The sequence below is a fragment of the Chaetodon trifascialis genome, chromosome 14, assembly GCF_039877785.1.
Source record: "Chaetodon trifascialis isolate fChaTrf1 chromosome 14, fChaTrf1.hap1, whole genome shotgun sequence".
NCBI lineage: Eukaryota > Metazoa > Chordata > Actinopteri > Chaetodontiformes > Chaetodontidae > Chaetodon > Chaetodon trifascialis.
Genome location: NC_092069.1, coordinates 19,278,449 through 19,302,500, shown reverse-complemented (window position 1 = coordinate 19,302,500; position 24,052 = coordinate 19,278,449). Strand labels below are relative to the sequence as shown.

Genomic DNA, 24,052 nt, shown 5'->3' with positions numbered 1-24,052 from the left:
TAAAGGGCCCCTCATGCACATTAAATTAACACATTTAAAAACACAAAACAAAACTAGTGGTTTGGTTAAACACCTTTATCAACATGGCTGTGTTTCAGGGGAAAAACACATTGGCGTGAGGCTGATCTTTCGTCTTTATCTTCATCTAGGAGGCACTGATCTGATACTGGATCAACATCTGCATCAATACAGAGGTTATTAAGGATGTCGAGCATCCGTCCGTCGTCCGTCGTGACCTGAGCAGTCCACAGCAGATGCGGTTGTCATTTTAAAAGGGTGCTACACCAATTTAGCGTTGCACAACACTGTCTGACTCTCACAGAGCAGTTTAAGAAGAAAAGATGGCTCAAAAATCTAATTATTTCCACGCAATCTACTTCCTTGTCAAAATCTGGGGCATAGATTACCCACAATGCAACTTGATCACAGACAATTTGGTCAGAGATTCGTGTTATGCTAGTAGCCGCTAATGTAGCCTGGAGCTGAGGAGCGACCTGCAGAGGGGACTCGTAGTCTTCAACCCCAACCAGCGCTGACTCAAGTGACATCACTTGAGGCAATTTACAAATCTGTAAACTTACAATCGAACCTACAACTACCTCTTTTTTTAACTTTATACTTGCCTTTTGGCTAATCTGGGTGTTTTGCTTCTGTTTTACTCACTTTTCTCGGTATGTCCTGCACCTCTGTGGAAATACAACAATCATGGCAGAAGTATGGAGAACTCATAAATGTCTTTGTGTCGTATAACACAGTTATGACGCCATAAATCACAAAGGAAGAAAAATTTGGTTTGCTCCGTAAAGCTCCACGTGCCACATATGCTGAAATCTGTACATCTTTACAATCTCCGAGTGTCTCTGCTGACCTCTCCTCGTGGCTGCTGGCTCTGGAAATCTGGTCTGTCTTGTCAGTCTTGACTGTTGGCTTCAGTGTAGTCATCGGAGGCTTTCCAGTTGCACTAAGGCGCACAGAATTGAGTGTTTTTTACAGCATCTTGTTAGTGCAAATGATTAACTTTTGGCCAAATATTAAATGAGACACGTAGACACTATTTTAAGGTTAGATTTACTTATTTTTCTCGATGGAAGAGTCTGAAACACATGCTTCGTTCAAGGACCCTCAGAAATCTGGAAATCTGACCATAACTTCTGTTTTTTACAGTGTGTGACTATGATATGTTGTAATTTTGGCTTCTTGTTTTTGTTGTTGTTTTTAAGAATGCATGCCTTGCAAGCCCACTGACGGGGTGTGGGGTTCAGAGGGTAGACATAACTCACTCTGTATTTCTTCATAAGAAATCCTCTTCCTCTGCAGAGGACCACATACATACTACTTAACTCTAATTTTTGAACAACAGTCAGTCCAAACATCAGCATAAAAAGCATTGAATTTAAGTGTCAGACACCATGGAAGAAGTGGAATCGGTGCATAGTTGAGCGTGTCTGAAGGGATGCTCGAGCTGCACAAACTGAAATACTGGGATCCGCTGTGGTATTGTGTACACGATGCATGAAGAGCAGCGGCTCGCAGACAGAAAAGTAGACATGTGTAGGAATAGCAGTAATGAAACCACAATGGAAGAAGATGTAGCACTCTTACAAACAGTGCAAACCGCAAAACATCCTCTGTGTGTGCTCTACATGCGCCTGTGCTGGTGTGTTAGCAGCTCTCTGCATGTGTGCGTGTTTATGGCTCTCTGCATGACACACTCAAACCGAATGATTTGTCTTTTTCTCCAGGGTTGCTCTTCCCATCCCACCATCTGTTTTAATGGGAACCAAGGGGTAAGAGGAACTGGGCGACCTACTGATGCACACTCATTCAGCAATTTCATGTCAAGCATTAAGGTTTGAGAGACGCTAAATCTGATTGTTTCTCTGCATCTCTCTCCTTCACGTCACAGAGGATCACCATCCCTTGCTCGGAGAATAGAGATGAAATGAGGATATTCACTTTTGGTGTGACCAACGTCGCCCGTGACAATCCGCATGGGAGCTTTGACTGCGTCCAACAGCTCAGCACTGGGTAAAACACAAGAAAAATCACACAAAACGCACAACTAATTTACACCTTTTGACCATAATAGCAGTTATTAGGTTCAAACTGTTACATTTTAAGGGGAAATCTAGGAGTTGATCAGATGGAAAGGTGCAGCATTTGAATCCGAAAGCTAACAGCAAAGCAATGATGCCTAAAAATAGGGGAAATCATTCAGTTTTTTGTTGCATGCAAAGCTGCAATCACAGTGATTGCATGTCTATATGTTTTGCTTTGTATTTTGTGCAGAGCTTCTAAATAAGGTTCAATATTTTAAAATGTCTCCGCTCCCCTCCTGCTGTGTGAAAGTGGCCCTGCTGGTAACATCTCACTGTCAGACTCTTGTTAAATGCCAGAGGAAGCCCAGGGCTCCTGACTGCACAGGCCTAGGAAGCCTGGAAAAGTGTGAATTTGATTAATGCAAAAAGTTTATTCATCAAATCTGTTGTCTGAGTCATTTCCAATCTTTGGAAACACTTTGGGGAAAATCATGTGAAGGCGTGCAGGAATTGGTAGCGAAGTAGTCGAGCTGATGCACATCTAACTGCACACATCCAAGACAGTCAAGCAGCTACGCACTCAGTCTTTCAGCTGGAATCGATAATGTGTAGAAGGAGACTGTCAGATCGCTGTCTGTGCTCACTGTGCTCCCTCCTCCTCCTCCTCCTCCTCCACCCCGCCAGTGCTGCAGAGGAGCTGTCATGTCTCGGGGTGATTCAGAAGAAGATGACGGTCAACGCCACGGATGACTCGTACGATAAGGCTCGTCAGAGCATGGCCCAAGCTGAGGAGGAGACGCGCAGCCGAGGGGCCATTGTCATCAAACACGGGGGGCGCTACCAGGGTGAGCGGCGCAGCACGCAGCGATGTGCACGCAGTCTGCTTGGTTATACAAGAGATAACTCCAGCTAAGGAAGAAAACTGGCCTGGAGACAAATTTGTTCTGTGCTCATGATATCTCAAAAAAAAACAAAAAAACCCCACAGTCAGCCATATTGCATTGGTTGCTATAGCAACATGTGTGCTAACCAGTGACATAGTAACAGCCTGTCTTGTTTTCGCCTGAAGGTTTTTGCCCTTTTGTTTGTCTTCCACTAAGTGAACTTTCCATAGAGCTCATGCAGTGTTGTATGTATTACCGCATATAATACTGTGTATACTGTGTATAGTATAGTATAGTATAGTACAACATACTCAGTGAAATATACATACACATGATGAAACCAGTGATTTAGCTCATTTTTTTGTCACCGCTGTCTTTCTACTTCCAACCACCAAACCACTTCCTTCTAAACACATATTTTAGCCACCGTCATCTTGTTTCACTGAATGCACACACACACACACACACACACACACACACACACACACACACACACACACACACACACACATAGTACTGATGATTTTTGTCAGCTCAGAGGAAGGCAGTACAAAAAAAAAACACTTCCCCACTGCAGGCTTGTGCAAGTGCAACTGAGTGGTTATTTCCTAAATTAGATAGCAGCTTTTGCTCACTGGGAAATGTTTGCATCTTTGTAACCCGACTGCGGCTTTGCGAAGAGGTGAAATTAGGCCTTTTCTCTTTTTCAGCCACAGGGCAGGATCCTCTTCCTCTGGTGTCAGCACTCTTTTTCAACAGCGGTTTCACACTTGGGACATTCCCAGTACAACCTAGTCACTTTCCTCTAAGTGCAACATTTTGAGAATTAAAAAAGAAAGTACCGTACTTATGATGATGGAAGCCTCTGCCAGAGTTCTTTGAATTTATGTTTGTCTTTATACGGCAGGCAAGAAGGTAACGGTGCGAGCCCCGGCCCCTGCGCTGGCCAGCCTTACCAAGCCCCGACACTCGTCCCACGCGCTCCTCGGCAACATAAAGAAGGGGGTCGGCGCATCCAAGCCGAAGAAGGGCGCCTGTGCCTCAAACCGGAAGAGCGTGAGCGACGTGCAGGAGAGGCCGCTCAGGGAGAGGGTAACGCACCTGCTGGCTCTGCGGCCATACAAGAGGCCTGAGCTCATCCTGCGGCTGCAGAAAGATGGACTGACAGCAGGAGACAAAGACAAGCTGCACTCTGTGCTGATGGAGGTAACGCTCTGTCTTATTTAGGCGGATCTCATTAAAGGCACACAGAAAGAAAACGCGAGAGAAAAACACGAGGGCTGCAAAAACAAGTTTAGTCATTTTTCCCTTTAGACACCTCCCACATCCGAAGCATTAAATAAGGTAAATTTGAACTCTGAGCGCTGAAGGTGCATCATTTCTCACCTGCTTTGTTTTTGTGTGTGTTTATGTAGGTTGGCCAGCTCAACAGCAGAGACAACACATTCGTTCTAAAGGACGGTCTGTATAAGGAGCTGCAGAAGGACTGGCCGGGCTACACCTCAGGAGACCAGCAGCTTCTCAAACGAATCCTCGTCAGGTAACACCAATGAGATCCCTGCCGCCACGTCCCCCCAGGAAGTGTCAGCATAAAGAGCGTCTAGTGAAATCAATCTGTCTTTCTCTTTGTTCTTTTGATGGCAGCTGGCCTCTAACTCACTTTCAAACTGACTCATTTCACATTTATCAGGCTGTTAAGTCTTCATAAAGAGATGCTGTTTAGTCCGTCAGCGTGTTTCCGTGCGCTTACAGTAAGAGTTACCGCCGAGGTTGTGCCGCAGTCTGATTTCTCAAACATCACATAAACAAGAAACTGGGGTAAATAATTTGATTCCTCTGTTAGATTACTAGAATTACTAGAATTTCATCCTTCAGAAAGTCGACTCTTTGGCTACGAGTAAGTGGACTGTTGGTTGGACAAAGGAAGCCATTTGAGGACGTCACTTTGGGCTATGAGAAACTGTGATGAGCACTTTTTTTTGGGAACTAATCATCAGATTAGTTGCGGCACTGTTGTGAGCCTGGCTTGCACAAGCCAACCTGCATGACCCATAGGAAGTAAAGTACCAACAGCAGCAGTTCAGCCTCGCAGATATAGATAAGAAAGAAACGGCAGTGCAATTTCAACACTTGCCAGCTGCAGGAAACAAGTGACTCAGCTGTTTTCTTCTTTACTGCTGCTGTTCACTTTGTGGCTTCTTTTGTGGTTTTACGTTTAACACTTAAAACAGCTGTTAACTGCAGCTGTGACTCAGATGCAGGTCACCTCTCTTGCCTGCGTGTTGCGGCGGTCAGCATGCCGCAGACCAACATTGTCGCCATTTGTGGGAGATACTGAAGGAGAGGCCATGCCATTGAGATCCAGCTCTAAGTTTTTCATCCAGACAGAAAAGTGAATGAGTGAAATCTTTACCACTGTCTCATTACTGATGGTAGAGTTCACGAATTCATGCTAACGCTAGCCAGCTACCCCAAGTTATAGCTGAATGTAGCTAGCTAACGTTAGCTTGATAACATTAAAGTTAAGCACTGCTCTAAACTGTCACTCTTGAGAATCCAAACTGCTTTAAACTCAACACTGTATTTCTTTGAAGTCCATCAAATGAACAGTTGTGGAGGACGATCAGACATACAGAGATTCCTCTTTGTATGCAAAACCGAGTGTAGATTTTGTAGAATTGCCAGTTTACTTATCACCTTCTTATTACTGTGCAGGAGACTGTTTCAGCCACAGCAGACCCTCCTCACCGTCCCAGAGGCCCAGGTCAGCCCACTGCGAGACACCCCCAACTCCTCCCCAGCACACCGTCCAAAACCTTCCCTACCGGAGGAATATACCGACCCTCTGGCGAGTAAAAAGCCCAGGATATCCCACCTGTCGAGCAAAGCAGCAGCTGACAAGTCAAGAGTGAGGCCGTCCAAACAAGCTGCTCGTAAAGACACCGCAGAGGCGACGGGGAAAGACGGGCAGAAGAACTCGATTGATCCTCGGAAGCTTTTCGACTCCTTGTCTGCAGTCTGTCAGCAGGAAGCCGAAGCGGCCAAGAGGCTTGAACCAGCACCCTGTGTGCAGGAGGAGCCCAAGGCCACGGCAGACCTCCCTCAACCCAACGCTGGTCGTTCTCCATCCCCTCTGATGGTGCCTGATCTGAACAGACACACGATCAAAAGGAAGAAGAGCAAACACAAACACGGAGATCAGGTGAGAAAAAGCACTTTTTATTTAGTTTGTGTGTTTGTTTTTTTTTCTATTTCGTGCGAAGCATTGGTAACCGGGGTTTGTTTTTGTTTGTCCAGGAGAAGGAGAGGTGTAGAGACAGGAAAGAAAGGAGGAAAGACCACAATCCAGAGGTTGCAAACAAAGTCTCCCTGGACTGCACAGGTGAGTGCTGTTCGCTCAGGCTTGTGTGTTCTTCAGTAGTTTTGAATTGTTTGACATCGTTTCTTCACTTTTCTTTCAGAGTCAAGTGAAATTTTGTTTGAAACTAATGTGCCTCAAGTGGACAGTGACACAGCAGACTATCTTTTGTGAGTACAGTAAACTTTTTATCGGTACTTTGACACAAAATGCATCCAAGTGTCCGTGCAGAAAGCGCAGACGTTTCCTTGCCTCTGCAGGTTGCTGACAGTGTTCTTTAGGCGGTACTTCACTGATCTGATCACAGTGTCCCTTTGTGGTCTCTGCACAGGACGTATACAGGGATTCGCAGTCACGACCAGAGACAGAGCTACAAGCAGGACTTCAACAGGGAGTACAGCGAGTACAGAGACTTACACGCTCGTATCGACAATGTGACGCGGCAGTTCATGGAGCTGGACACGCAGCTCAAACAGCTACACCACGAATCGCACAAGTACAAGGTAAAACAAAGAAATCCAGCACGGAGCAACACTTGTCTGCTGCAAGCTTGCAAGTTTTTATTCAGCTTTATTCAGCAAACTTTAGGCAGCTTCCTCAGTGTCATCTGTCTGCTTAATATGTTCCAGGCTTCATTTCACAAAAATGTGGATAAATTCACTGATTTCTGTTCTGTCTGACACTCTGATGTTGAGTCAGAGGAAGCACACAAAGCCATAAATAAACGTTGATCAGAACTTACTGAGCAGAGGTGTAAACATACACAACAGCCACAGTCCAGTGGCCCAGTTCTGAGGTCATGGTTCACTACATTTTGAGGGAAATATGTCAGTCATGGTCCATTGTTACACTAAAGATGCCCCACGTCAACAAATGTGCATCCTTTGTATCCTCGACCTCCAAAAAAAATGTGCTGCCCTCATAAAACAAAGCAAAATAAGCTTTTTAGAAGTATTTTAAGCCCCACCTTGTTTACATCTATGTTAACTTGCTAGCAGTCTTCGTCCCTGCCTCTGCTGCTGCACTGCTGTGTATCTTTACGAGTTAGAGCGTGGGATCATCGGCAGGGCTGCATGTGCATCCTCGCACCCTTGAAGCAAGAAAAACAAAACAAAAACAGGGACTCAGTCATAGTCAGCAGCTCCGTAGCCAGAAACCCCACAGGAAACCTTTAATATCTAATTTGCATATTATCAAATATTAAATAAAAATCATCCACTATTAATCTTAATTGGCTGTAGGAGGCAGCAGCACATACGGTCACACACTGAGTTAACATTTAAAATATTTCTATGGATGATATAAATTTTGCTGTTCTGTGTTGTTTGTTGTGTTTTCCATCACTTTAATGCCGTTTATGAATGTTGCTTAAAACAGATGTCTGTTTTATTTCATTCTTATCTCTGTTTCTCCTTTGCAGACGGTTCATAATCAAATCCTTCAAGAGTATCGCAAAATTAAAAAGGTAAGAACTTTCCTAAAACGTCCAGCAGCTGTAACTGCTGTTACATAACGAAGTGAATAATCTTTGTATTTTGGCCCCTTCAGTCCAACCCCAACTACAACCAGGAAAAGAGTCGCTGTGAATATCTCCACAACAAACTGGCCCACATAAAGCAGCTCATATCACAGTACGACCAACAACAGCTCAGTGTGGACCAGTGAGCTTAGAGAGCACAGTTACCACCCTGAGGCAGAGGAGGCCCACGCCGCTCAGCTGGAATCTATGGTCTTCGTGGCTGAACTTCGTCTCACGAGACCTGCTGGAAATGTCTTTGAGGTTGGGAGTCATATGGGAGCAGCAGTGGTACGCTGGGAAACGCAGCCCTGTAATATGAGATCTTTTCCTGGAAGATGGGAAGTTTTTCTTTGAAGAAATGTTTGGAGCAGTGGGCTGCTGCTGCAGTGACGTGATACTGCCAAGGACACGAGGAGCACCGGTTTTACAGAAGCTCTTCAAGTGAAAACTCTCACTCTGAAGAAATGCAAACAGATCCATGATACAGACGAGGTGCTAAGCCTAAAAAACAAGTGTGGATTCCCACCCCAGTCACACATCTTAGTTTTTTTGTGATTTCAATCCATTTGGGTATTTGCCTATATGTTAAGATCCATGTCAGTGTTAAAGCCGGAAGCATGAGATAACGGCACGCTGTACATACCCAGACAGGTGACGAATGACGGGTCAGTGTCCTGCTGGCAGCTGGGATGCAGATGTGCACAACCAGAGAAGACATCTGTTCTTTGGGTTTCCTGAAAGTGTTGCCAGTGCCTGAAATGGTTCCTCATTCTGGGCTGGACTCATAGTAATCCTCTGGTGTTGTCCTTCATGTGGCTTTCCTGTTGCACAGACGACTGTTACGTGAACGTAAAGCTCACTCGAAGTTGTAATCAGGGAATTTACAGTATGAGCTGCAGTAAAAGTGCTGAAATGTAAAACTGGTTTTGAATTTCAGGGTACAGAGAGCTGTTGTCACTGTGGGCTGTGCCTGTGAGGAGAAGTCAAATTTTGTTGCATGCTGTGTGCGATACAGAGTGCATGAGGAGTAAAATCAGACGTTTTGTCAGTTTCAAATAAATTCATTTGTATTAATTTTGTTTTCCTGACTCATAATGCTTTTTCATTCATGAGGCCAGTCAAAAGTCTCACGCAGTGCACAAAGTAACTGAAACATTTATGTTTTAATTTTGATGCCTTTTTGGTTTTTAAAGTACTTGAAGTTGTAGCTTTTATTTACTCTTCGGTGAACTGAGCTTTACCTCAAATAACCACCGCATCAGTATTTTACTTCACAGGCCAAAAATGTTGGGGCACACAAGGAATTTGGCACCTGGAGCTCTCAGTGTACACAGTGCCAACAAATAGAGAGGACCATAGATATAGACATTCAGTTAAATTAAGGACAACAACGCTAAACATAGCACAAGCTGTTGCACAAGGTGTAGAGTGTAACACCAAAGACCTAAAGCCCTCTGCTGATCAGCGTATTAACGGCCAAGCATTTTGATCACTGCACCTTTAATTTGAGCTTTATTTGAGGCAGGGTTATCTCACTAGCATCAATGCTAAGACAGCAGTTTGGTGTGTTGTCTGTTAATGCTGGTCTACACCAAAATCTCTGTCAAGCAATGTTTTTAAAACATACCATTGAAGATGTTTTAAAAACCTTTAAAACAGGTTAGATGTTTTCTGGAATAAATCTCAGTGTCAGCCCTGTCAGCATGGTTATTATACAATAGGTCTGTCAGACATACTTTGATGGATTTCATTATTGCAATGATTAATACAATACAAATACAATAAAAAAAGTGCAATCTCAAATCTATCATACTCACTCCAAGCAAAGTGCTTGTGGAAACATGAAAACAAACAAGAAATTAGTTCATTTCCGGTCCAGACACCACGTGGGAGGGACAGATGATCCCCTGTGATGAAGAAAAAAGTGAATAATTCACGAGTTTGTCTCTGAAGGCCTTAAATCTGTTGATTCTACATTACGCTGCTATCATTGGCTGCACAGTCACGATACAAACCTCCCGCCTATTGGCTCAATCCAAAAAAGGGCCTCTGATTGGTCCATTCTCATTCTGTGACCTTTCACCCTGTGTGTCACCTCAGCTAGCTAGCTAGTTAGTTAGTTGTAATGTAAACACTGAATGTGTGACATGTTTAAGTAACTTCGCTGCCCTTGAACCTTGTGATAGATTTCACAGTGAGATATGACACGAACAAAGACTCTCGGACAGAGAGATGCGGGCTGTTAGGTGAACGTATGCGGTGAGTAAATGCAGATATCGCTCGCTAACGTTTGTCAAACATGGTGCTAATTTAGCTAAGCTAACTGAAATGACAGTCTCAATAGGTTAAAGACATTTATCTCGCAAGAAATTGACAGACGTAGCTTTAGATGTACGAGGGGTAATGTTAATGCGAGTTTGCTAGTAATTTGTTAGCATGAATGCTACTAAAAAGCGGCTCGCTTTTGTCCCTTAACTGCAACAACAATACAGTGGTGCGTTCACAGAACACACAAGTGTGCCGAGACATGTCTGCATGAATCATTTATAACAGTATAACATTGGGGAGGGAAGAGAAGTGGCAGAAGAGGATTGAAATCCCATGTAATAAAGATATACATCTCATAAACTTGGTAGCTTTTTTTTAATTTTTAATCATTTATTTATTTTACATTTTCTCAATGTATTTACTTAGGTACACGTGCAATATTTGTGTCCACATCTCTAAGAAAACCTTCAAGGTTGACCTTCATTATCTGCGTTACAGCAGCACACTACTTTGAGACCACAGTACAGCTGTAATCTGCTTCCTGACTAACAAACATTAGCCACATATCTGACACTAGGGACATGTAGTTAAGTTGTGATTTGCCGAGCTGTTCACAGACTTCATTCCAGCTCCAAAGCAGCTAAATAAGAATCAGACTGTGTTGAACTGAGAGGTTTACCAGCTTCTGTTCTGTGATCTGTCTCACTTCCTTTCTGCAGCTTGTTTTGACAACTCTACATACCACCTCTCCGGCCATGGCGAGGATTTTCCAAAGAATGCTTAAACTGAGGGCAGCTCTCAGACGTCTGAGCCCCCATAGCACCTTCTCACCTACAGCCACAGCCAGGCTTTCACCTCTGGGACTCCGCAGTCCGTTTCTTGCTGCCACCTCAGGGCAGATTGGAGACTGCTGTCGAAGCCTGCATACAGGGGCAGACGGGCCCAAGCCGTCCCCTGCTGCAGCCCCGGACAGGCTGCCTTTCTCCACAATAACTCCGGAGGATTTGGCCTTCTTCAGGAAGATCCTACCAGACAGAGCCGTCACTGACCCGGACCTGCTGGAGTCGAGTAATGTGGATTGGCTCAACTCAGTGAAAGGTGATGGTGGCTAGAAATGAATTTAGCTCATCTCTCTTGAAGATGTACTGTCTTACACCAGTTCACTGATGGTAATGTCTTCTGTTCACACCTCTGTAGGTTCCAGTGAGGTGTTGCTGAGGCCTCAAACAACAGAGGAAGTTTCTCAAATTCTCAAGTAAAGAACAAATAGTGGGTGGAAGGACAAATACACAGGTGAGGGATGTATAAGGTCAGTAAAGTCATTGTATTTCCCCTCCTGAAGGTATTGTAACAGCCGTAATCTGGCGGTGAACCCTCAAGGAGGAAACACTGGGCTGGTTGGGGGCAGCGTGCCTGTTTATGATGAAGTCATCCTTTCCACTGCTCTCATGAACAACATCCTGACCTTTGATAGTATCTCTGGTAAGTCTTTTTTAAGAAGTCAGGTATTTACAGTAATTTGACTGATGTTCAGAGGTGACTTTCTCCATCTGTCAGGCATCCTGACGTGTCAGGCAGGTTGTGTCTTGGAGAACTTGTCCAATTACCTGGAGGAGAGAGACTACATCATGCCTCTTGATCTGGGGGCAAAAGGCAGTTGCCAGATCGGGGGAAACGTCGCAACTAATGCAGGTGGACTCCGGCTGCTGCGATACGGCTCCTTGCATGGGACTGTGCTGGGTCTGGAAGTGGTGAGTGCAGTACAAACATAAGGAGCTTTGATATCCTTCAAGTATTTTATTACAATAATGGAGGAAAAGTGCACTGACCTAATGTTTGTGGTCATGTACAGGTGCTGGCAGATGGGCGAGTGCTGGACTGCTTGGCCACACTGCGGAAAGATAATACAGGATACGACCTCAAACAGCTCTTCATTGGGTCAGAGGGTACCCTGGGGGTCATCACCGCAGTGTCCATCCTCTGTCCACGCAAACCCAAATCTGTCAATGTGGTGTTTCTGGGTAGGATTTTCTCAGTGCTTCTCCTTCAACCTCTCAAACTGTCTTGCTGTAATTCTGATGCTGTTATTGGCTACTGCGGCTAAGTCACGGTTCAGCTGAATGCCGAGATGAGTTTGTGTTCATATGTTAGCAGATTTTATTCTCTTGAATTTTCATTAGGCTGTGAGACCTTTGAGCAGCTGCTGAAGACGTTTCAGCTCTGCAAAGGTATGCTGGGAGAAATTCTGTCAGCCTACGAATTTCTGGACAGTGAATGTATGAGGCTGCTGAATACACACCTCAAACTATCCAATCCCATCTCCGGTAAACACACACACATGCACACACTTTGTTTATACCATAATTAAACACACACACACATGGCAAAGCCTTCCTTCTGTCTTGCAGATTGTCCATTCTACGTCGTGATAGAAACCTCTGGATCCGACCCACAACACGATGGAGAGAAACTCCACAATTTCCTAGAGGAGGCGATGACGACCTCATTGGTCGCTGATGGGACTGTGGCAACTGAAGAATCAAAGATAAAGGTGCTGTTTGTAATCTTTTACACAGGAGGTCTGGTGACGTTCTGTATTTTTAGAACAAACAAATTCCACAAATGATACCAGAAGCAAATTGACTAGGAAGTATTTCTGTGCAGCCAAATCGTGACACATGTTTACACTGGGTGACACGTTCCTTCATTACAATGAGCATTAGTTTATTTGTTCAATAATGAGAATACAGATACAAGATGGGAATTGGTGCAGGAGAGGAGAGAAGGCTGAAGGGCTTATTCAGAGTCATTTGAGCAAAATGAAAACAAACCTAGAATAAGTAGACAACCAACAGACTTAAGGTGGCTGTTTAATGAATTCCATAACTGTGGACCTCTAAATTTGACAAACAATTGATGCCTTGATGTACCATAGTAAAGCAAATGCAATATGAGTGAGTGTCAGATGACTAAATACAAAACTTATGAAAAGTACCTGCATGATCTTGCTTGCAGTTCTTGTGTTCAAACATTAAACATTCACCTCATGTAGGGACAGCAGGAATATTTTCTAAAAACAGGTGCGCGTGGATCTTAGGGTGTGAAATCGTTCCGAAATACATCTGAATTACAAGTAACTTGTTAAGATATGATGGATATGATATAAACAATGTTGCAGTAGTTGGAAGAGGGGGCAATGAGACTGCTGTTAAAAACATACAACAGCACCAAATCCGCAGCTGAAAATAGTCCCACTGTGTTCTTTAATTAATACTCATGCTGCGCCCACTTGTAGCCTCAGCTATGTTTAAAACCCTGGCTTAGATGCAGACGGTGAGGCTTCAGTCAACCTTTCCATTTCCACCTTTCCAGGCTCTGTGGTCGATGCGTGAACGTGTCACAGAGGCGCTGACTCACGATGGCTTCACTTACAAGTATGACATCTCACTTCCGGTGGAGCGGATCTACCAGCTGGTGACAGACATGAGGGAGCACCTGGGCGACCGGGCCAAGAGTGTGGTGGGCTACGGACACGTAGGTAAGACAGGAAAAAAATCTCCCATGAGCTCTGATATCTTTGGTGTGTGTGTGTGCATACCAGAAGTCTCTTTCCATCTGTACCTTCAGGAGACGGAAACCTCCACCTGAACATCACCTCTCCTGCCAGAGACCCCGCTCTCCTCGCTGCCATCGAGCCCTTCGTCTTCGAGTGGACGGCCAGCTGTCACGGCAGCATCAGCGCAGAGCACGGGCTTGGCCTGAAGAAGAGGAACTACATCTACTACAGTAAACCCAGCCAGGCCGTGGCTCTGATGGGTGACATCAAGGCCATGCTGGACCCAAAGGGCATCCTCAACCCGTACAAGACTTTACCAGATAACCTGAAGTGACCCGAACGACCTCCCTGCTGTGGGCTGCAGGTGCTAAGGCATACAGAGCTCACGCAGCTCCATTTTAGCTAAAACTTGACTGCCATGTGGTTTTAAAGGCAGCGTGTGCCCTTTCCTGTCATACCTTTTTCACACATTCAGTGCAGAGCTGCAGGTTTTGCAGCCCTTTGCCAGGCAAGCATCTCCAAAACTGTGAAGAGTAGCTTCACCGTCATCTGCAGGAAGCTTTACTTTCAGAATGACGTCCACTTCAACGAGCGGCTGACTTTGTCTCATATGAACTACCTCTGCTACTCGCTGACAGAGCAGCCTCAGCCTGACCCAGACCTGATTCCACATAATGTCCAACAAGTGTTAGATGTTAAATTTGGATTTTCTATAGATGAAAAGAACAGAATAAATTTTTCTGTATTGCTGAGAGGAAGCAAGTGAATGATCATGATTGACACCTATAGGCATTAGTGTGCCTATGAGTCACCACTAGGGGGCAGACAGGAAACAAGAGTGAGTACTGTAGTGTCTGTACATTCTTGTGCCTTTTTAAAATTGTGAAAATCGCTGTGCTCAGTCCTCCTGTCCATACATTTCTCTGTTGAGCTGCAGTGGAGGGAGGGAAGCTAAAAAACTCCTCACCTCATACTGACTTCAGCTTAAAGTTTGGAAACATTATTACTCAGAATGAGGACTTTTGTCAGGTAATGGTGAGCATGAACAGGAATGATTGCAGCAAGAAAAAACAGCTACTCTGCTCATTTGGGCTCCTCACTGCTGTTTGACCTAAGGCCAAAAATGTCACTTTCTGATTTAAAAACACTATATCAAGATGCACATACTCACCATTGTTGCTTAGTAGTACAGTGGGGGATTAGCTCAAATGGTAGAGCGCTCGCTTAGCATGCGAGAGGTAGCGGGATCGATGCCCGCATCCTCCAAAAGAGCTTTTATGAATTTCCCTTGGGGATGAATGAAGTATCTATCTGTTTATCTATTAGTAGCACATTGGCTCTTTATAAGTCGTTACAAAGGTCTTAATGCATGATTGTGTATGACCATTCTCTACAACTAGTAGGTCATTAACTATGACTTTTCCCTAATTGCTGCTTATTGATTAGAAGGAAGTTAATAACCTAACACCCAGAATAAGGCATTAATAAGTACTTTAATGACTAAAAAAAAGAGCCAATATGCTACTAGCATGTGTGATAATAAGCATCTATTTCATGGTGAATGTGTGCCTTAATATCGCCTCATCATATTTGTAGAAAGTCTCAGTTGCCAGTTTATTAGGTACACCTAGCAAAAACTAATGCAGAATAATATAAATCTGTCAGTACGGTGCAACACAATCCAACAGCACCACAAACTGCAGCTTCCAAAATGACCATAAAGTTGAGTCAACACTGTAACAGACAAACTGAACATCATGACCGTCTTTTATTGCAGGACTGCTGTATTAGATTAGTTTTAATTAGATGGACATGATAAACTGGCAGTGTACGTCTTGTCTAGCATAATGATAACAGGCTGACTGATCACAGGGTAAGAGTGCAGTAAATGTTTTATTACATATAAAAGAGACAAAGCAACATTTTTATTTCCCAAAAACAAACAGTTGTAACAAATTTGTGTGTAACCGCACAACGAGGCAACTTTGTCTGTTCAAAATGAATCTCGAATAAAACGGCTTCTAAATGCAGATGGAGTGTTTTTCTTGTTTCTCAGGCAGCTTGTACAGTGCGGCATGATGCTAGACTAGAGGAGTCAATGGAGGCCCGCTACCCGAAACCACTTCAGAGCTAATATCTTAATAATAAAAAAAAAAAGCTCAGCTCTACCACGAAAAGTCTTCCTCAATTCCTCTCTGCCTGCACAGAAGACATTTTTTAAATCAGCCACAGTGAGTTTATGATCAGGCAGAGAGGATCAGCTTATTTCATTTTCTTATTATAAGATACAGACTAATGCCTATTGGCAGGTACTTCCTGTGTGTCTACTCCAGGATAAACATCAGTGTAGTATTTTATCCTGTTTGTCCTCACAAGCTCAGCGGGAACGATTTCCTAGCGTTTTCCTCTATTTCTCAACAGCTCGTTTCTTACTAGCTCCAATAACAACAACATGGGTACAGAAAGTCCAGTAGAGTAAATGCCTATATATGTATACAGTCAGTCTCACACGCCGGCGTACATGTCCTCAGTAGTGTGGTAGCAGTGGAGATTTAATACATAAATACTTTTAAAAAGTTTAAAAACAATTTTGATTCTATTGGCTCTTTTCCTTTGTAAGTGTGTACATATGTATGTGTGTGTGTGTGTGTGTGTGTGTGTGTGTGTGTGTGTGTGTGTGTGTGTGTGTGTGTGTGTGTTTATGGCGATAGTTGGCATGTTCTAGTAAAGCTAAATGAGTGGAACATGTGTGATTGTCTCTGAGCAGAATGCCACGACCGCATGCCACAAACACTGGCTGGGGATCAGAAACTTGTAAGAGACACTCAGTATGTAGTGTGTGTGTGTGTGTGTGTGTGTGTGTGTGTGTGTGTGAGAGAGAGAGCAGTCTTAAATGGGCGTTAAAGCATTGGGGTGGGAGTCCTACAATATGCCATCCATTGTTCTTCACACTCAGTAACAGTCTACAGTTCGGGTCAGTGCGAACACGTTGGCAACAGGCTCGCGTCCTGCAGCAGAGGCTGGCTTCTTCAGACAGGGCAGCTCCAAACGTCCGCGTGGGCTTCAAGTCAGAGAGAGGGGATGTCGGTGGAAGGCAACCACAGTGAAAGTGAGAGAAGGATGAGGCTGGATGACGCTTGAACTCTTTCCTCTGGTCCTCTGTCCCCCTTGTCGTCCGTTCGCCGTTAACGAACACCGGGCCCTTCTCTCAGCCGTGACATCAGGCAGCTGCCTCTGGGGCTCCTCTCCCGCTCACGACTCCTTGCCCTTCTCCAGAGAGCTGTGGATCTTGTCCAGGGTCTTCTTGATGCGCAGCGCGGTCAGCCTGGCAGACGGGTTCTGGTACCAGCACTCCTTCATCAGTTTCACCAGAGCAGAGAGAGTCTGGGAGAGGAAGAGGACGGGACATGACGGTCAGCGTGAGGACATCCTGCCGTCAATCTGACTGCAAGAGCTTTTAGAATTCTGGGTAATATCAACAACATCATAAAAAGATCCCAAAAGCACAAAACAGAGGTTTCTGTATCCAAATACTTGAGTGACTGAGGTTTGCCTGCCAGGATCAAATCGGTCATTTCTCTTAAAGGAACAGGGTTCATGCAGCTTTGTATAAGTGTATAATTCAAGCGCTTTCAAGGTACCTAAACCAAAGATTTCCAGGCTCTCGTGGCCTTTATCACCATGTTACCATAAATGAAACTGACGAATTAAGTAGACATAATTCCTTTATGTCAGTCAATGTACATGCTGCATGTATGTACATACATATTTGGCTAATTTCGACAGCAAGAGACAAACATGACAAGGAGATCATTTCACTTCAAATATTGAAAGATTGTTGGTTTACATGAGGGACGAAACCAGATTATGTTGAAAAATCGAGTATATTTCAATGAATGATCTTTTCTACATTTTCAAGACTTTGTACAAACCCTGTATTAAAAGTAGATTCTCGCCTGTCCCCTTTGTGACCCCTCAGATGTATCACAGGTACCCACACATCCATGTGACCATTCATTTTTATGTAACACTGGTTAATTTACTATGTTTTAAAGATGTCTTTGATACCCAAGGGGCCACTTTTCTGTGGCTACCCAAACATTTTGACATCCCAGATGAATGTAAACGATAATGCCTTTAACAGGATTAAACGGTAAAACACTCACAGGATCAGAGAACCAGCGGTTAGGAATGAAAGGCCTCTGCTGCTCCACACACACCACCTTCCTCATGTCCTCAAAGCTTGGGTCGTTTGGCACCTGATCGTAGAACGGAGGCTTGTACTCCTCAACAATGCCTGCAAAGTCAAATAGACAAATTAGGTCTCCCTCCTGACAGAGGAGATGCAATATCTGTGCTGACTGTCTTAGAGTGAGAAATTAGAGGTGCTGTTAATTATGTCCTCCTGTAAATGAGCGACGCTCACCGTTGCTGTACGTGCGTCTTGCTATCTCCCACAGCACCAGCCCAAAGGCCCAGATGTCCACTCTCTTGTAGGCGTCAAAGCAGTCCGTCTGAATGGTCTCGTCCAGCACTTCTGGTGCCATGTAACGCTTGGTGCCGACCTTCGGGTTGTTGCCCACGTCCAGCAGGTTGTCTGCCTGGGAGTGGGTCACCGCCAGCCCTGTGAACATGCATTTACACATGGAATTACAGAAGGATGTACACACATGAACCACACAAAACCAGTCAGATCACAGTTTACATCCACATCCGTCCAGACTCCTGTAATATAGGTAGTGAAGACTTTGTCCTGTTCGTGCTTTCACATCATGCTGAAGTACTGGACTAAACAAACAAAGGGTCTGAAAGCCCAAAGACGAGCAGATTAACAGCCGCTGATCAAAGTAAGACTCTGGATTTCTGACTGACCGAGGTCTGCGATGCAGCAGCGCAGCTCCTTCGTGACCAGGATGTTTTTGCTCTTCAGGTCTCGGTGTGCGATGGCCGGCTTCCCCTCCGTGCCGAAGATCTCCGTGTGCAGGTGCACCAGGCCGCACGCGATCGACGCCGCCATCGCCAGGCCCTCCGACGTCTCCACGGCGACCCGCTGCAAGTAGTCATAAAGAGAGCCGTTCTCGTGGTAATGGGTGATGAGCCACAGCTGCGTGCTGGAATTGCGAGACGTCATGTCAGACGCCATGAAGCCTGGGAGGAGAGACGGAGCAAAAAAGATCATCAAACTGAGTCATGAACAGCGGAGCTCGTCAAGCTTCTCTCACCTGCATCGCTGTTACTACAGCCTATTGTGCTGGACTGTAGACTGCATTCACCTCAATTTGTCACGGCTTTAAAACATTAACGTGGCACTGATTAAACCCCTAAAAACTTAGCCGTCCTACAAATTTACTTGTTTACAAGATTTTTACCTTAAAAAAATCCCTCCCTTGAGATGTAACTCTACACCTTTGCCTTCCTTTAGTATGTACAGGTACCCGTCGATATATCAGAAATCTGATGGTCACAGATAACATGAACCTTCAGCTTGACTACGTTATCGTGATATGAAAAACTCCATCCCACAAAGAGAGCAGGATCGGTTCCTTAGGAAACCCTGACTGTCTGATTCTCTGAGTCTGTCACTGGTACACAAAGCAGAAATGCTCATACATGGCGTTGACTGCTTACTTAGCTCATGATATGTCTTACAGCATATAAGAAACACCCAATGGATGTGTTAGCAAGGTTAAAAACTTGCTTTTCATTCTTTATACAAACTGCTCTGAAAGCTCTGGGTGTCACAGACTCACCCAGTATGTTATCATGTCTCAGCAGCACTGTGTTGTAGATCTCCGTCTCTCTGAACCAGGACTTCTCATCTCTCGAGGAGAAGATCTTCACAGCCACGTTCTCCCCCTGCCACTGGCCCCGCCACACCTCCCCATACCTTCCCTTGCCTGGAAAAGTGAGAAGAGGAGGCACGCAGGAAGACAGAAAGGAGAACAGACACATGAGTTTTCAAAAGCCAATGACTGCCTGCACTTCAACATTTGGAAAGTGCTTTTCTTTCCATATTATCTCATGGCTGGATTCACACTGCAGCTGGAGAAGCCTGAACTTTGATTTGTCTGACACAGACCTGAAGTTTCCACAGCACGAAGCCACATTTTTCCAATTCCAAACTGGTACAAACCGTACTGTGGTACAAAACAGGATCCCAAGGCATGCGACCTACATTCTTTCAATCAAACACTCAAATCGAAATTTGTCAGCGTTGCCCCGACAACGAGTAAACCTTACATCAACAACCTGGGACAAGTGTCGTAAAATCAAATGTGGTCAACAACACAAAGAGCGGAAAGACAAGGAAACACAAGACTTTTGTTTTGACAGTTGTGAGTCAGAAACGATGCGAGCGCCTGTCAGCGTTGCCCTCACATCATCTGCTGGACATCACTGTCAGATCTGTATCTTAATGTGGGTTACAAACTACAATAGAAAGGTGCAGGCATCCAAAAACAGCTGTTATCAACAGCAAACTGAAACTGAGCCAAAGCAACACTTGTGTAAGGAGACGGATGTCCAAACAGGCTTTCCATTCTCCTGATTATTATGAAACTAATGATGGCAATAAAATAACCTCAACAGTCGGCCACTTGTGCCTGTTTGCTTGAATCACTTAGTTTAGTGTGTCATGGAAATATTTTGCTGGTCGTGACATGAACTTCTTATGCAAAGCTAATTAAATTAGTCAGTTGATGAAATCAGTTTCGCAACCAGAGACCTGAAGTCAACCTGCAGACAGTCTGCGGTGTGTTATACCTACCGACACACTCCATCAGACTGATCTGCCTGGCCACAGTTCTCTGGACGAGGAAGGGAAGACCTGAACCACTGCCTGATGTGCATGAGTGGTCCAACAGGTCCTAAAGATTGAGACAGATATCAGATTAGCTGCGTATGCCAGAAACTTCAGAAGGAGTGCATGCGCACACACACACACACACACACACACACACACACACACACACACACACACACACGCATCACGAGTAGGCAAAAGGCTGGTGGAATTCAGCATCGAAAAAAGATGCGACTGGGATCGAAAATTTGTCTATTTGGAGTCAGTGTGTGGGCAACCGCAACCTGGAGACACCCTAAAAACCCTGACTTATAACTGAAGACTGGTGCATGTAAGGAGTTAGCAGAGCTGAAATAACTGCTTTTCAAAATAAAATCTGGGAGGGGAACATAGCTTGCTAGTATAAGTGTACACACTGTTGGGAGTGAACACAATACATGAGATTGAATCTCTTTTCATTATTTCAGCAAGAGCCTCTCTTATTCTTACCGCTAAAGTGCTGTCTCCCACATTGGAGGTGATGAGGCCGTCTATGGCTCCCTGCTCGGTGTCAAACTCCTGCAGCCTCTGCAGACGACCGTGGTGGAGCCTCCTGCAGGCCAGAACTGACACGACGGACAGCAGAACCAGAACCACCACCGGACCAAGTACGAAGAGTGCTAAGGTCTCCACGCGATAGCGGACTGGCTCTCCTTCCGGGGCTGTGAGCAAGCGTGGAGTTCAAACAGGTAGAGAGGGGAAAAGAGAAACATTTAAAGAGTGATATGCAGAACACAATATTCTAGCGGACAATCTTTCTGCTCTAATATCCACCTGTTGGAAGCAGAGACATCAGCGAACTCGTGGTGGTGTTGCCGTTGCACATGTCCTCAGAGCAGCAGAAAATGGCCTGGTGGAAGGACGGCGCTGTGGAGCAATGCATGTGGATTTTATCCTGCCCGATCAGGCAGCCGCGTTCGAACACCACCCCACTGCTGCTGACTTTGACAGAGGAGAAGCATCGCTTGCCGTGGCACTGGGTGGCCTGGAGGCATTTAGGGCTATCACACAGACACGCCAACTGTCCATCTGTGGACGACATGATGGGAGTTCACCACACGCTCTCGCTGTTTCGCAGCGCAGAGAAAGACATACATGCTGTTGATTTATTTAAGGCAGCAAACCAACAGAAACACTTCCGTCTCATCAACTTTCTCACTCAGACTAGCAGCCTGCCCATCCGGTACAACATTAAGGGAAAAACAGAAGCAATAACAGCCACTCTGGTCACCCTCTAACAGGTGGCACCAGGAGAGTGGGAATAAACTGCACCCATAATTAACGTCTGGAGCAGGCATATATGATGGCAAGCATAATCAAATAAGCCATCCTCCACTTCCCCTCCATTTCCAGTTTTATTCATTGACCCAAATGTACCTCGGGTGTGATTCATACACAGCTCATTGTTAAACTGTATTTTCCCTTCAGCGGTTTTGAGCAGCGGAGATTCATCAATGTTAGACAATTCATCATAAAGCTTTTTTTCCACCCACTGCGAATAAGGAACAAATATCTGTTGCAAAATGGAGCTTGTAGCGAGACACAAAAGCCAGACTGTACCAGACTGTTTGATTTCAAAATCTTAAAACGGAAAACAAAACGTCCTCTGAAAAGCCAGGATGATGTGAGATGGATGTTTTCAATTTGCCAAAAACTAAATCAGTTCTGAATGCTGCTTAAACCTCCGCTTAGCTTCAAGTCATCACTCTGAGCTCTGTGAATTTCTACAGCAGAGATCTGGTCACTAATAATAAATGACAGCCACCCATACATGTTGCTCAGGATCATTTAAGTGTACAGTAAGAGAGCGTAACAGACGACAGATAAAAGGCCTGAAAACAGTAAAACACAAAGTGCAAAGACCACTGAGCGCGGTACCTGAGTCCTCAGCCGATGTCTGCAGGGTCTGCAGCAGGAGCAGCAGAAGGACGTGGACGCTGCAACGATCCATGTCTCAGTGCACTGACAGAGGGAGGGAAGAGGAGCCAGAAAGAGTTCAAATGAGTACACCCCTGCAAAGAGGATAATTGCATTTACCTCCTCTATGTATTCTGATGAGCCCGGCCAAGTCTTCAAACAGAAAGGAAGCAACAACTTATAATGGCTGAATGCAAGAGCACTCTGTCTTTGTTAAAGCAATAATTAATACACATTACTGATTACGGAGCAACTGCAGCCATTTCAAAGACGATCAGCAGGAATTTAATTACACTCTTAGTTTATGAATGTCTTTACTTTGACGTAATATAATCTTACAGTTAGTTCTTAAGTTGTTGATTAAAAAGCTAATTACAGCCAAAGTCTTCAAAGGTAACATTTGCTCTGCTGGAGCTGCTCCTCTGCAGGCTAACAGTTAATGTAGCATTAACAAACTAATAATACAAACTCCGCTAGCAAGCTAGCACCTTCAATTTCAATGTCACAGCCTCTGGTTGTGAGCACACCAGCAAGCAAAGCAATCAGTGACTTCTTCTTTATAAAACCCACAGACTGCAGGCCTGTTTGTTTGTTGTAGCTAACAGGCCATTAAGAAGCGGTTTTATTGGCCGTCCACAGGCGCCTCGGAGGCGCCAGTCAGACAGACGGCTGCCCGATGCTGTTAGCTGCAAGCTAAGCTAGCTGTACGGCACAAAGCGCAGCCTGGCAGCCCGGGCGAACACTGTCAAAACATGGCGATATAAAACTTCCACCTACCTGGCACACACGACACACAGCCTCTAGCTCATTCTGCGATGTGTGTGTATCCCCGCGTTAACTTAAAATAATCGTATTCGCGTGATATGCGATGTAAGAAGCCGAAAGCAGGACCACAGCCCAGCCCACCTACTGGCTATCTTCCTTCCCAGCCACGCGTGACGTCACCAAAACATTATCATCAAGATGCATTGTGGGGCAGAAGAGTCCTCCAACACGTTATGGGCTCAAATAACTATAACACGAAGTGCTGAATAATAATTTAATGCCAGAAACACAATAAGCTTTATATGACAGTTCACTGGGGACGAAACAGTTTTACACGTTGCCACCTAAAGTTTTTCTATTTGGATTTTTCTTTTCTTTTCTTTTCTTTAAATCTTGTCCTATTCTTTATTTAACTATACATGTCGAGTTGTGTAAATACTCAGATAAGGAAAGGTGTCAATAACACAATGCAAAAACACAGTTAAAAGTACAATTTTAAATCTTATTCTAGTACAAGAATAGCAGTAACAGCAATATATACCCAAAGTATTAAAAGTAATCCTGATGCAGATGGCCCCTCTCAGTGTTTTATACAGTATATACCTATTAATATGACTATTAATGTGCACGGAAGAAAGGCAACGAAGTGCATATTTATCACTCATACCCTGACAATGTAAAAGAATAATGACACCGTCACAGACATACTACGCCAATATTTAAACACTTTTTAGAGATTCATGCATCAATAATTTAACGCTCTAAAAAAAGATCATTCTCCATATGAATAAAACTTTGATACTCAGGATTTTATACTTGCTTATAAGTGTCTAGGTTTTGCATATTACATACAGTATACTGGCTATTTATATACAGATATGTTTTTACAACACTACAACCCTGAT

At 44.5% G+C, this 24,052-nt stretch overlaps 3 protein-coding genes and 1 non-coding gene across 4 annotated transcripts in view; 3 read left to right on the top strand and 1 right to left on the bottom strand.

The window, feature by feature from the left end:
• Positions 1-8,872, top strand: part of LOC139342705 (RNA polymerase II elongation factor ELL-like) — a 10,299-nt gene extending 1,427 nt beyond the window's left edge. The window contains exons 2-12 of the mRNA XM_070979947.1: positions 1,743-1,787; positions 1,907-2,028; positions 2,724-2,884; positions 3,831-4,129; positions 4,339-4,463; positions 5,639-6,125; positions 6,221-6,305; positions 6,385-6,451; positions 6,613-6,784; positions 7,702-7,746; positions 7,830-8,872. Coding sequence (XP_070836048.1) covers positions 1,743-1,787; positions 1,907-2,028; positions 2,724-2,884; positions 3,831-4,129; positions 4,339-4,463; positions 5,639-6,125; positions 6,221-6,305; positions 6,385-6,451; positions 6,613-6,784; positions 7,702-7,746; positions 7,830-7,946 — 1,725 coding nt within the window. The 3' untranslated portion in view covers positions 7,947-8,872. The remainder of the gene's footprint in view (positions 1-1,742; positions 1,788-1,906; positions 2,029-2,723; positions 2,885-3,830; positions 4,130-4,338; positions 4,464-5,638; positions 6,126-6,220; positions 6,306-6,384; positions 6,452-6,612; positions 6,785-7,701; positions 7,747-7,829) is intronic.
• Positions 8,873-9,886: 1,014 nt separating this feature from the next.
• d2hgdh (D-2-hydroxyglutarate dehydrogenase) lies at positions 9,887-15,654 on the top strand. The gene is made up of 10 exons (XM_070978670.1): positions 9,887-10,059; positions 10,788-11,166; positions 11,266-11,323; positions 11,411-11,550; positions 11,626-11,819; positions 11,921-12,089; positions 12,249-12,392; positions 12,477-12,619; positions 13,441-13,606; positions 13,696-15,654. The coding sequence occupies exons 2-10, from the start codon at positions 10,824-10,826 to the stop codon at positions 13,956-13,958; spliced, it is 1,620 nt and encodes a 539-aa protein (XP_070834771.1). The 5' UTR covers positions 9,887-10,059; positions 10,788-10,823; the 3' UTR covers positions 13,959-15,654.
• Positions 14,818-14,890, top strand: trnaa-agc (transfer RNA alanine (anticodon AGC)). Its single transcript has one exon. It is a non-coding gene; the product is annotated as a tRNA-Ala (tRNA).
• Positions 15,499-23,333, bottom strand: acvr1l (activin A receptor, type 1 like). The gene is made up of 10 exons (XM_070978671.1): positions 23,160-23,333; positions 22,344-22,427; positions 21,240-21,494; positions 20,916-21,127; positions 20,391-20,490; positions 19,375-19,521; positions 18,497-18,772; positions 18,051-18,248; positions 17,791-17,921; positions 15,499-17,008 (listed from the first exon to the last, which is right to left on the bottom strand). The coding sequence occupies exons 2-10, from the start codon at positions 22,414-22,416 to the stop codon at positions 16,877-16,879; spliced, it is 1,524 nt and encodes a 507-aa protein (XP_070834772.1). The 5' UTR covers positions 22,417-22,427; positions 23,160-23,333; the 3' UTR covers positions 15,499-16,876.
• Positions 23,334-24,052: the final 719 nt, after the last annotated feature.

Coding starts and splice junctions, on each gene's coding strand:
- d2hgdh (XM_070978670.1), top strand. CDS start 10,824: ATGGCGAGGATTTTCCAAAGAATGCTTAAACTGAGGGCAGCTCTCAGA. Junction 12,090..12,248: donor TGTCAATGTGGTGTTTCTGG/GTAGGATTTTCT, acceptor AATTTTCATTAG/GCTGTGAGACCTTTGAGCAG. Junction 13,607..13,695: donor GGTGGGCTACGGACACGTAG/GTAAGACAGGAA, acceptor CTGTACCTTCAG/GAGACGGAAACCTCCACCTG.
- acvr1l (XM_070978671.1), bottom strand. CDS start 22,416: ATGGATCGTTGCAGCGTCCACGTCCTTCTGCTGCTCCTGCTGCAGACC. Junction 18,773..19,374: donor GAGACATGATAACATACTGG/GTGAGTCTGTGA, acceptor CTCTCCTCCCAG/GCTTCATGGCGTCTGACATG. Junction 17,009..17,790: donor ACCGCTGGTTCTCTGATCCT/GTGAGTGTTTTA, acceptor TTCCTCTCCCAG/ACTCTCTCTGCTCTGGTGAA.